Source organism: Phlebotomus papatasi, unplaced genomic scaffold, assembly GCF_024763615.1.
Source record: "Phlebotomus papatasi isolate M1 unplaced genomic scaffold, Ppap_2.1 HiC_scaffold_54, whole genome shotgun sequence".
Lineage (NCBI taxonomy): Eukaryota > Metazoa > Arthropoda > Insecta > Diptera > Psychodidae > Phlebotomus > Phlebotomus papatasi.
Window position 1 is genome coordinate 2,488 of NW_026604737.1, and position 13,339 is coordinate 15,826.

General features: G+C 34.7%; 1 protein-coding gene and 1 long non-coding RNA gene across 3 annotated transcripts; one reads left to right on the plus strand and one right to left on the minus strand.

The window, feature by feature from the left end:
• Nucleotides 1–408: 408 nt before the first annotated feature.
• LOC129809266 (probable glucosamine 6-phosphate N-acetyltransferase) lies at nucleotides 409–7,257 on the minus strand. 2 transcript variants are annotated; one of them, XM_055859084.1, is made up of 5 exons: nucleotides 7,043–7,257; nucleotides 6,392–6,956; nucleotides 5,976–6,314; nucleotides 1,582–1,643; nucleotides 409–1,509 (listed from the first exon to the last, which is right to left on the minus strand). In XM_055859084.1, the coding sequence occupies exons 2-5, from the start codon at nucleotides 6,401–6,403 to the stop codon at nucleotides 1,278–1,280; spliced, it is 645 nt and encodes a 214-aa protein (XP_055715059.1). In that variant the 5' UTR covers nucleotides 6,404–6,956; nucleotides 7,043–7,257; the 3' UTR covers nucleotides 409–1,277. The 2 variants fall into 2 exon arrangements, with proteins under 2 accessions (XP_055715059.1, XP_055715058.1); XM_055859083.1 differs by having other exon boundaries at nucleotides 6,762–6,956; nucleotides 7,043–7,249.
• Nucleotides 6,689–8,188, plus strand: LOC129809267 (uncharacterized). The gene is made up of 2 exons (XR_008752610.1): nucleotides 6,689–6,745; nucleotides 7,882–8,188. It is a non-coding gene; the product is annotated as an uncharacterized LOC129809267 (long non-coding RNA).
• The last annotated feature ends 5,151 nt before the right edge of the window (nucleotides 8,189–13,339 follow it).

The following is a 13,339-nucleotide window of genomic DNA, read 5'->3' on the forward strand; positions in this document are numbered from 1 at the left end:
TGTGGAGATGATATAAATTTCACTTAAAATATCGATTTGTATATGATGTTGTGAGATATTCCTCGATTTTTTCCTCCAAGAAAAAAAAGAAACATTCTTGCGATAGACATTAAGAAATAAAAAAAAGTTCTTATTAAATGTGAGAGAAAGTTTAAAAGACAAAAAGAAATTAAAAAAAAAGAAATACATTTTCGAATGGAAACCGCGAATGTGAGAGAATGGAATATTTTGTGTGTTTGACGTTTCCTTCTCCAAGAAAAAAAATGTTTAATAAATCCCTTTTTACTCCAACTTTCCTTTACAAAACTCACATTGACCAATTACTCTCTGAAACATTTATTTTCCCCCCTTAAAATTCAGAGGGAAAATCTAGCATTAAAAGAAAATCATCATTAACAAAAAAAAGTCTTTACCGAAATATACCACAAAATTCTATATTAAAAAAAAATATGTTACTGTCACACACATTGAATGTTTGTCAACAAGAAAAAAAAACAACAACAGAATATTGAAGAAGGGATTATTAAGAAAAGAATAATTATATAAAACTTATAAATGGCCTTTTTATAAAAGAGAGAAAGAAAAAACACATAAACTGAAAAAATGGTTCATTTAAATTTTATGAAGAGAAAAATTTGAAAGAAAATCTTAAGTAAAAAAAATTATTTTCTATCATAAACTTAAGAAGAAAATAAATCCCTTAATCTGAGCTTTCTTTTCCTCTCCATTTCTTTCTAAATACTATAATGCCCAAAAATAATCTCCTTCCACAACAGAGATTTATCATTGTTTCTTTTCCTCCATCTCTCGTCAAAGATCTTTCCCAAAAGCCTCTGCAATTTTTCCCCGAAATGCAAAATTGTGAAAGAACAAATCAAATTTCTAATTCTAGTCCGAGATAGAAAGACAAAAAAAAAATCAATGGAAAAATGCGAAGAAAATATTTGGTGAGAGATGAACATTTGTTGTAAAAGTGTAAACTGATTAATTTTATTTTATACTTTATGTGATTCAAATACACTCACATAAACTAAATAAATCCACCACCGTTGTTTAATTTATTTATTTTTTTAGTCAAAATAAAAGAAAACGGAAAATTATTCTTTCTAAACTTGTGAGAATCAGCGAAAGAAAAATCAAAGCTAAAAAAAAATCAAAAAGTAAAATGAGAATCTCAACTTGTTAATCTACCAGAGACTGCTAAATTGGTACAGAATGCGCAAATGGCCCTACAGCTTAGACCGGACCTTGGCATTAGCAGCTCCGGGGGCTAATTGTCAGGATGGATCCACGGGATTTGTGGCATTAGCCAGGATAACCGATGCCGTAGGACGATTTCGCACTGTGGTCTCCTTCTGACCATCATAACGGATATTCATGGCATTTGAGTTACCTGGTTCGAGGACATAGCCCAGGGATTCGTAGAAAGGAATAAGATTGTCCTTACAGTCCAGAGACATCTTGTAACAACCCAAATGCTTCGCCAGAAGAGTCACAGTCACCACAATTCTAAAGAGAAAATGAAGAATTTCAAAAAAAAAGTCATTAAAGGTCTCTTAATTTCAAGAGGTTTCCTCTTACAATTTGCCAAGTTGTTTCCCTCGGTAAGTATTGTTGACTACAACATCTTCCAGTCTTCCTCTCTGAAATTAAAGACAAAAATTATATGTGTTGATAGAACATAAGGATATATTGAATATTTTAATTTTTAATTTACCGAAATTTTAATTAAAAACAAACATCTGCAATATTTTAGTCAGAATCTTGTATACTTTGGCCAGAAATAATCCAAATAAATAATTAAGAAGAATATCTTGTAGCAATAAATTCCACTATATACAGTAGACTCTCTCTCAAATGGGCATTTGGGGCAAAATATCATCCGGTTTATCGATAGATTTGGACGTCAAAGCCTTTGTAAATTCCACAAAAAGCTCTCAATTTTAAAGAATCACGATAAAATAGGAAGAACTACAACGAATTTCAACAAATTAGCTTCATAATTAAACGTGAAAATTGTTAACAAAATTTTTCGCCCGATTGAGCGAGAGTCTACTGTACAGTCAAAAAAGCTCTACTCTAGAAATTTTTAACTTCTTCAAGACCATTATAGTGTCCTTTACAGGACCAGAATTTCGGAAAGTAATAAAGACGACTAGGTTGGTAAGGTAAGGGAAGTAAGGATCGTAACCGTGGTATCACACTAGAGAATTTCACATTAAAATTTTAATGTGATTCACATTAATTTATTGCTGATATGTGTCCTAATGCGCAATTTTCGTCAAGAGCTTTTAGAAATCGATTCATTTAGTGATAAAAAAGTTGACTCGAGTCACAAAAATTGGTTAAAAAAGATTAAAAGAGCATAAATACGATTGATAATTAATGAGCAAATTTATGAGCAAAATTTGCTCATTAAATTTTCATCAGCTATTTACTTTATTGTAGTCATTCGGGTAGTTTCTACGCCACAAATTTTCTCAGTTTTTCATTTCAAGTTTTTTTTTCTTAAATTCATTAAATTGTTGTACAAATTATGTAACGGCCTGACCTATCACTGAGAGAAATCCGAAAAAGTTAAAATAACATTCCGAAAATATTAATTTTACCCTGCAGTATTGATCCCAAATCGGTGTCAATATTACCCTTTTTAGGTGTATTTAGGGTTAAAGTTACCCTTTTTCATGTTAATTTTACCCTTAAAAGGTGTAAAATTAACATTAAAAAATGTTGATATATTTTTACACCTAAAAACTGTTAAAGTTACGAGGAAAAAAAGTTAATCGCACTCGCTTTTTTTTCTCAGTGATACGACTCATGATTCGGGATTTTCTGCCGTCTTGCCCGATGAAGTCGGTTGTGAAGTCGGCGACAGCCGCAGATGATAAAAGAGAAATAAAATTATTATTATTATTATTTTCGCTTAAACGACTGAAATGCTTCTAAAACAAAAACACTCATCTGACAACCCGTATGCCATCGTGACATTTAGCAATTCTAGCAAAGTGTCCTGACTAAATCAGCGATTTCGAGTGGTTCTAAAAGTTTTAATGAGCAACTTTTCACTTTAACTTTAATGTGAAATTTTCTAGTGTGATAACTGAATAAGTTAAGAAAACCAGTGATAAGCCCAGATAAGCTTATGATAGCTGAGATTCTTTACAGGTGGCCTCAAAATGCATGATACTCGAGGTGCTTGCAATGCAGAATGTGTGAAAATTCGATTGTGAGTTGAATTTTGGGGGTAAAGAATCGCGTCGAGCCAATTTTATCCTTTTCGACCGTCAAGAACAATGCACCCGACGCGATTCTCTATCCACAAAATTCAACTCACAATCGAATTTTCATGCATTCCGATTCCGAGTTGCAAGCATTTCGAGGTCGCCTGTAAGGAATCTCAGCTACCATAAGCTCATCTGGGCTTATCACTGGTCTGGGCTTATCATAACATTTGAAAAGTAAATCTTTTTTATTTAACTTTTAGAAAACCTGTTCAATTGGGAACGCTGGCTGGGCCCCAAAATTCGGGATTTGGAAACTTCGTATATAGGGGGAAGTGGGGCACCTTTGAAATTGGGATTTTTCACATATTTTTAAATAAAATTGACCCTAATCGGGATATATTTTAGATTCTCAATATGTTTGTGCAACTAACATAAATCACGATAAGGCTTAATTTTATTTAAAAATAGGTGAAAAATCCCAATTTCAAAGGTACCCCACTTACCCCTACTGCACTTTATATTGCACAGCAAACGTGCAAAGATTTCGCTCCTAACTAATTTCAAGAAACTGATGTGGCAGAAAATAGACTAAAACTTGACTAAATATCCAAAGAAAAGACTAACCAAGACTGAAGACACTTTATATGTCGAAGGCTCTGGTAAATTGTATGTTTTACTTTTAGATTGCACTAAACATACACCGATGCTCATCGGAAGGACATTCTGTCCTAAAATAAGAATGTTAAATCTAACGGTTCCCGCCATTTGCATTTGGTTTAGACACCTACCTCGGGGAAGTTTTTCTTTTTTTCCTGATTATAGTGAATTCTGATTGTCCAGGAACTGTGTTTTAGGGTATTGAGAAAGCTCAAGGTGTCTACAATGACATCGCATTGAGAGAAACGTGTTTTAAACTGTGATAGTGTGAAATATAATGAGGAGTCTATATTGGCAAACAGGATTTTGGCATCTTCTTAAACACTTCCTATAGGGGAGACTGGGGCACATGTAACCATTTTCGATAGATACGAATTTGAGGTCATTTTCCAAGGACACCGTGATTTTTTGGAAAATATTTCTTAGCTCATGTTTTACCCTTGGGTATAGGCAATTCGTCGAGGGTAATGCGGCTGCTGGAAAACAATTGAGTTTTCCAAAAAAATAAAATTTGTGTCCCTGTGCATTTTTCTCTTTTCACAAAATACCTGGGGTAGAAGTAACCACTTTCTGGGGAGGATGTAAACACCTTTTTTCCCACCCTTGAAATTAACTTTGCACCACTTTCGATTATTTTAATTACTTAAGAGATATATAAAAACTGTATATTTTTCAAAAAATCACGACACTTTTTACAAAGAATAATTAAAATAGCAAAAAAACTAAAAGCATGTATATCAAAGACATTTTCCAATGGATTTTCCTCATATTTTGACATCATGTGACTTTTTATTGAACACAGCGCCACCAATTTTTTTCGTAGTCAATGAATTATAGATATTTCGCATGAAGGTCAATTTCCCGCTCTTTTACCTACTCATTTTGTGTAATTGAAATTGCCTGTTTACATCTACTCCAAATGCTGTTTTCTGACCAATTATTAATTCTTTCAAAAAAATGAGAATATCAATTTCTCTAGTAAATGCATTAATATAATCCTAAAAGATGCAGGAAAGAACTGATATTGCTACATTTCGATTATTCTACACAGTTTTTAATTTCCAGGTGGAATTCCAAATGACCAAAATAATTGAAATATCAACATTTTCAGGAAAAATGATTTTTATTTTTAAAGTATTAGGATTTTATTGACTAATTCATCTGTGTGCATACATCCCCCCACCCCATGGTATCTATAAATGCTTATGGGTTTTATCCTCTGGTGTCTTAAAATTATTGAAAAAAATCACAGTGTTTACAACTACCCCAGTTTACTACTGCCCCAGTTCCCCCTACATCTCAGAAGATATTGATCAAAAATTCTACTCGCTTAGTGATCAACAACCGTAAAGGAGTCCTTTGACACGGTGAAATAAATTCACAAATAGATAATATTGACATTTAGGAAAATTGTACGAGAGTACCGATAAGTTTTTCAATTTCCCAGAAGTGGAGAAAAATATTTCTCTGCAAAATTATCATATTTGACCAGTAAGGGTTATAAAAAAGTAAATTTTATTGAAATTGGCTCGCTGGATATGTTACGGTCCCGAAAGAGTTAAAATAAAATTAAGTAATTCAGAATCATTCCTACACTGAGAGAAATCAGAAAAAGTTAAAATAATATTCCGGAAATGTTTATTTTACCCTTCAGTATTGATCCGAAATCGGTGTAAATATTATGCTTTTTAGGTGTATTGGGGGTTAAAGTTACCCTTTTTCATGTTAATTTTACCCTTAAAAAGGTGTAAAATCAACATTAAAAATTGTTAATATATTTTTACACCTAAAATATTAGTGTACTAATATTAGTGTATTAGTGTTGTAAATAAGTAAACGGACGGCCGGCCGGTTCCGAAATTGCCGGCTTATGATTTTCGGCATCAGGGATGTTCAAAACATATACCCTGTGAATTTCAGCTCGATCTGAGCACTTTTAGAAAATCCGAGGATTACAATAGGTGTGATTAGGAGGAATCACAACCTAATATGAAGTGTTTGAACCCCGAATGTATGCGAAACCTGAAATCTCTCCTATTCAGTGTTGCAATACCAAAAGATGCGAAAGAGTTTATTTACATTGATTTTACTTACCACTGAGCATCCATGGATGAATTTGTGCTCCAGCACCAAAGTGGCACTTCCTATGATCCTATTAATCCGGGTATCCTCAATAACCGTGACATAGTATCCGCCACTGGCTCGCATCTGAGCAAATTGCATGAGAAATTGTGCCTTGGACACATTGCCAACTTTCGTCAGCTGTGACAGCAACTCCAGGAAACCTCTGTCATAGTCACCCTCCTGCAGTGGTCTAACTTTCATCCATGTCTCGCCGGGAGCCACAGCTGTGATGGGAGGATTGAATTTAGCTGGAGACTGCCAGAATTGCAGCTCATGGAGCAACTTGGGCTCATAGAGCGTAAGTTCGTCCTGAAAAGAGATTTTTCGGGGGAATTTTGAAGATTAAAATAGACCATTAGGAGGTCCAATAGTATGCGGAAAATCACCAAGTGAACCATGAGTGAGTCTACTCTTGAGTGCAGCCAAAACGAAACTGTCAGAAAAGCAAGACGTGGAGGAGATTGCAGACCTTGGAATGGCTCAAAGTTGTTGTGGCTGGAAACCTGTTCGCGAGCAACTTTCTAGCCAATCCGGTCCAGTGAACTTTATCGAATCACTCTTGATTTTAACCAGTGATCCACTTCCTCAATCACCTCCTCCAGTCGATGGTCTTACTGTTCAGAGAATTTGTCTTATCGGTATTTCCGTCGAGATAAGATTTTGCGAGTGAAAAAAAACGTCTCGTGTATGAGGTAAATCTCCGGGCCACGCAATTTGGTAAATTCCACAGAGAAAATGCGGTCAGTAGCAACTTACCCTTTCACCAGACATTCTTCCTCCACCATGCACTGAGAAATTTTCCACCGAAGAAGACCAAGAAATCACTCAAGTTCATGCAAGAAGTATTTTATGACTAAAAATGGGCTCGTTCTCAAGGAACAATTTGCTCTACATCTACATTCTGACACGTAACAAAATTACACTCTCTCTCACATGTGGACGTGGTAGGGACTGCAAATAGAGAGGAGGAAAGTGTTAATAAATAAAGTTAATTAAAAAATAGACGAAGCCATGCAGTCCGGAAGAGATAACCTAACCTTGAATTTTCCTTATCTCCCGATGAGTACTTTTCTAGCCAATAAACTGATGGTTTTCACATTGATTGACAAGTTTCAGGCTTCAAGAGGTTTTTTCACTACTTTTCACACTTTTATCTTTGGTTTTTATCAGAGAAAATCACAGAAATATGCGGAAAAACTCTGAGAAAAAAAAACAATAACAAACCACCCTCACTTGGATTGCTTCGATCAGCTGATTGACTCCACTGCGCATTTTTGAATTTCCCCAACCCTTCAACGGAAAAATCAACAATCAACATTTTTTCTCATTTTTTTTATTCATCCGCACTTTCCTTACAAATAATATTAATTACACAACAAATACATTTCCTCAAATACATCCTAAAATCCACTTTGCATCTCAATCGCTCACCTGGCGAGAGAGAAGAAAAATATATATCCTTACCTGGGAAAAAAGAATTAAATACACTTGGGGAGCACAAAGTTAATGGTAACAAATTACAAATCTCACGTGTTATCGTGCTGTGCTAATAAATATGTGTACAAAAAAAAACAAAACTTGGGGTAGGAATGGAGCAAAAAAATCAAATTCCCTTCTAGGTGACAAAAATGTGTTTTGAATTTTGATCTCTCTCGCGAGACTATCATCTCTCTCATCTTCTTCTAAATTTAACAAATATCTTTTTTTTATGTCGCAAAAAGGCGCAATTCAATGCTGCGAATTGTTAAAACACTACCTACAATTTTAATCCCAATTACAATTTCTTTTTTGTTTTTTTTTTTGGGAGGGCAAAAGACTCTGCTGCTACGAAGAATGGCGCATCACATAAAGTTTTTTTTGTTTTCTTCTAATAAAGGGGAGAGATTATTCTGATTCACATGGGAATTGTGTCATTTAATCGAGAATTGCTGTGTATGGCAAACTGCTGTGCTTGGGTTTTGTCTTGTTGATGAAGACTTTGATAGCGCCATTGAAATCTGCACTGACAAGCACATAGCCACAACCCTTCTTATGCTGCTCCACCAGCGGATCAGGAACAGTCGGCTGGGCCTGGAAAAGCATCAAAAACAGAAACATTGAAACGTCTTTTTTTAAAGAATATAGAATTACAATTGTTGACATGAAAACCTTAAAAATAAATCTTAAAAATGACTCAACTCCAACTCATTCATTTTTATTGGTTTCTTCTATCTCCGGTTCTTATCAGACAATTACGTTTATCATGCACGCAATTAAAAAAAAAACAACAATGAACGTAAGAATTTATTTAAATTGAAAAGTATAAGGAAAAATACTATTTCTAAATACAAGTGAATTAACCTTATCGTGATATAATTTAGCTGCACACACAGATTGAGAAAATTACATTATGGTATAGATCAGTTCCATTTAAACATAGGGGAAACTGGGGCACCATCAAACAGGGGTACCACCAAACACTGTGATTTTTTAAATAGGTATTACACCTCAGAGGACAAGACCTATATGAAATCATAGATACTATAGGGCAGGTGTGCAAAAACCGTTGAAACCGAATTAACGTCAAAATAAGTTGTTATAGTAACATTTTGACCATTGACGTACATGTTTCACTTGACGTTTATTCGGTTTCAACGGTTCTTGCACGCCTCTGCTATAGGGATATTTGTCCAGCAAAAGAATTTTCAACATAATTCACGTACGTTAGAAATAAAAATAATTTTTCGTAAAATTGTGAGTGGAGTACATTCTAGTACATTCAGAGAAAATCTGTAGATTTTTGGCAGAATTTCTGCCTGAAAATCTCTAGATTTTCGGCAGAAATTCTTCCGAAAATCTGCAGATTCTCAGCAGAATTTCTGCATACGAAATCTGCATAGTCTCCATTGTCTCAACAAAAATATTGTTGATTTATCAAGAAACTGTAGAAGTTACAAAGAAAATGGTATGCTCTGCTTAACCCTCTAACGGGTAAGACCACCTCCAGGCGGTCTTCACAAAAATCACATTTACAGCAACAATAAAGGTTTTATTTATTTGAAAGTGCTATAGTGTCTTCGGTAATAATCTCATAAACATCTTTTGAAAGTTTGAACTCATTTTGACTCTTCGTTTTGTAGCTATTCCGAGTTTTGTGTGACAGGTCAGAGAAAAAGCAACAAAAAATATTTGTGCAAAAAAACTCATTTCCAATTTCCATAAAAATAACGATTTAAAGTTATCTGACTAAAATAAATTTATTTTTTACTGAAAGATATGTCATTCTACTTTGTATATTTTATTTCAAAAAACTAAAAATGTGAATGTTAGAAGCAAAAAGAGTTTCAAAAAATATTATATTTTCTCACCTAGCGCCTAAACTAAAAGAGGTTATGAAGAATGGATGGTTTTTTCGACTTTATTGGATCATAATTATCCTAGAAAACATTGTTTTAGAATTTTTTTCGCATATTAAAGAAAACACCGTTAGAGGGTTAACAAGCTTTACCGATTAAACATTTTTTTTTAGATAACTAAAAAGCTGCGAGCAAAAATACTAATTTCTTAAAAATCGCCAATGAAATGATACAAAAACACGAAATTTAGGTCGACACTCTGCTTAAAGTTTTCACTTCACTATTGTCTACTTATAACATGGTGTCACAGAATTCTTTATTTTATATAAACAACTGTGATATCACCAATAATAACTCTATTGAATTTTGCAAACAAAATTCAATGAAAAATATTCCATCTTTTCTGACACAGCTGTCTGGAAAGTCTGGAATGTAGATAAAAATCTACAGAAAATCGGCAGAATATCTACAGAAATTCGTCAGAGTATGCACCAAGATTCGTCAGAAAATCTGCAAAAAATTCAGACGAATTTTGTCCCAAGCCCAAATAAAATTCGTAGGAATATCTACCGATTTCTCGGCAGATTTTCAGCAGAGGTGTAGATATTTTCTGCAGAAATCTGAAAGATATCTGACGAAATTATTTGACGGACTAATATACGACAACAGTCAGCAACCGACGATATTTAAAAGAGGCGTGGCCAAACTGTAACATACGTGACGTTCATGGCCTTCTTTAACCCTTTAAGGACGATTGGCATGACACAAAAATGAAATTTTTCCTACGGCCTTCTAAAGCTGTATTTTGCTCTAAAATGTTAGAAAAAATTATTTTTTCTGACCCTCGATTTTTGACCTTCTCGTCCTTAATGGCATCTACACACTAGTATAAATTTATTTAAAAATTCCTTTTAAAAAAAAATTTCCTCTATTCTTGTAGGCAGAAACGTCAGAATTTTTTAAAAAGGGCATTTTTTTACGAAAATTGCTTCTAGTATATAGACAGCATAAAGGGTTAAACGGGTTAAACAATCTTCAGATGAACTATTTATCCATATGGCTTCCCCAATTTGCTAGCAAGAAATCTTCTTGGGAATATTCTAATCTAGAAATGAATTTAAGGAGATTTCTCTATTTACAAAGGTCAAAAAACCGATTCTTTTTTTTTTCGATTTTGACGAGTAAGTGCGTGAATTAAAGGTCTCGCAAAATACAACTCTGAACTTCGTAGGACGAACGCTAAGGGCGCCACAGTCTATTACATAAACCAAATTATTTTTTGATCAACAGATTTTGATGATTACTCGCAGAGAACTCTAATATTAGGTGAGATTCTTAACAATCTCACCTACTATAATCCTAACAAAATTTCATGTCGTCCGATCGACCTCAAACTTGGCCAAAATGTGTTTCGCCACTTCCTGATCACGAATATATATGTGGCTATTTTACGTTCCCGGCCGGCCGCTCTTTGGAGCTTAATAGCTCCTAAACTAAAAAAGATATCGACTTGCGGTTTTCGGCAAAGGTTATATATCGGGTGAAAATTGCAACTTGGTGCATTGACCCCCACCCCCCACCCCTTTTTCCGCCATTTTGAAGACCCCCCTTTTTTTGTTTTCTCAATAGCTCCGCCCCTATGGCATCGAGCGGGCTCAAATTTTAGTATGTTATAGCTGGGCCTTAGAGCTTTCCATCAATACCAAACTTAAGGTCCCCCGACCCCCCTGACCCGAGCTATAAGGGTCCAAAAAAAATTTCTTAAAATGGCCATAACTCCGGTTCTAATTGTCAGAATTTAAAAAGTGAGGGCTTTTTGAAAAGCTCTCGTGAAATGCCACTTTCCTATCTAACATCGCAAGTTCATAAAACCACCGCTAGGGGCGCTATTATTAAAAAGAAAATTTTTAAATCTTATAAGGTAAATAACTCAAAAATTCCATTGTGCATCGGGCTGAAATTTTAGTATGTTGTAGCCGTTGATTATACCTATCAAACAAAAAAAACCTTAAGTCGATCCATAACCCCTGACCCGAGCTATAAGGGGTCAAAGTTCGAACATTGACCGGCCTCTATCTCCGGTTCTAACTAACATAGCGACCTAAATTTTACCTTTTTGGTTTCGTCTCGATGAGCACTTTCAGATGGAAGTTCAAAAAGTCACCACAGGTGGCGCTGTGATAGCGTCAAAATTCATCGAAATTCAAAGTCACTTTTCTCAAAAACGGCATTGTGCAAGTTAATGAAATTTTAGTATGTTGTAGTCCAGTCTAGGACGTTTCCAAAATGGTGCGTATGCGCGCTGTGGTTTTAATAGAACCGGAGATATGAGGGGTCAAAGTTCACGAAATTCAAAAAATCATATCTCCGGTTCTATGTGACCGATTTTGATGAATGAGGGCTTAAACGAAAGATCTCACCAAATGCTACAACTTTCTAGAATATTTGAACTTCGTGGGATCAACACCAGGGGCGCCACAGTCGAAAAACCAATTTCAATATCACATAACCTCAATTATCTCGACTGTCGCTGAACCGATTTTGATGATTACTTCAACATAATTGTAGAGCACATTTGTCTCTACATTTCGTCCATACATCATTTTCCACTCAGACTACGCTATCACTCCGATTTTGCCGTTTAAGTGTGAAAAAATTGATTTTTCCCATAATAACGCTTTGAAATCACTCAGACGCCAATTTGACTGCATCTACTCCACCAAGACACTTAAAATAGGGGTTTAAATGGAAAGTCCCACAAAATACAACAATTCTTTGATATAGTTGAAGTTCAACAAATGACTACTTGGGGCACTCTGGATGAAAAAACGAGTTAAGAAACAAAAAACCTCGCTTATCTTGGCTTCTGAGTAATCGATGAGTTCAAGTTCTACGGCAAAATTATAGAGAACATTCTGGTTTACATTTCACCCATATATCACTTTTCTGTCACTCCATCCAAATCTTTGATATTTTGGTTTAAATACAAAATTTGTATAATTTCACGAATTTGATTCAAGATAACTGAATGGCGTCTCCCAACTTCAGCTCCAAATCGAATTTGCATGCACTGCGAGTTAGCTCACGTTAAGAATCTCACCTACATAAGCCGGTTAGGATTATCTGTCCCTTTACATTTCGTTTGAAGATCATTTTTTGCTCAAATTATGTCATCTGTCCGATTTTGTCGATTTGTGTAAAAAAAATATTTTTTCCCAGAATAACGCTGCGAAAGTACGCAAGTGCTTCAAAGAAAATTCTTACAAAATTCAATCAATCCGTTAATCGTAATTCGTTACATGGACAAAGTGCAAGCTGTGGCTAAAAAAATATGTTGAAAAAAATGAATTATCTCGGCTACCGAGCAACCGTTAAGATCAAGTTTTGGGGCAAAATTATAGACGACAATCTGGTTTACACTCAGTCCCGGGATTATGCACATTTTCGGGACTGAAAAAAGCGCGCGAAATGGCATTATGCATCGAGAAAAAGTGCATACCCGCAGAGGCATTCTTTTGAATAAATCTGCCGTAGAACGAATTTCGCGCGGAGAAAAAGTAGTCAACGAAAAGATTCAACTGTTAAATAGAAATGCATTAACAAACAGTACTTTTTGGCCAGACTTCTTCAATAAATAGTTAGATTATTTAAAAATTTTACCTTAATAAAAGAAATTAAAGTTTTATTCTGAAAAAGAAGCACTTTGTTTTCAAATTTCCCACTTCGCAACATAGTATACATTCAGGCGTATTTTAAAAATAATTCCATAAATTGTCTCTCAATGGTAGGCAAATTTGTATATTTGTATGTGCATAATTCCGTCAGGTGCATAATGCCGGGACTGAGTGTATATTCCACTATCATTTTTCTGTTAGTTCATTTATACATCCTAAATATTTTGATTAGGATATTTAACAAATATCCTAGATATTTTGTTTGGAATTTTTCAGAAATTTGATTCCAAATTGTTGTATAATATCTCTCATCTTTAGTTCCAAA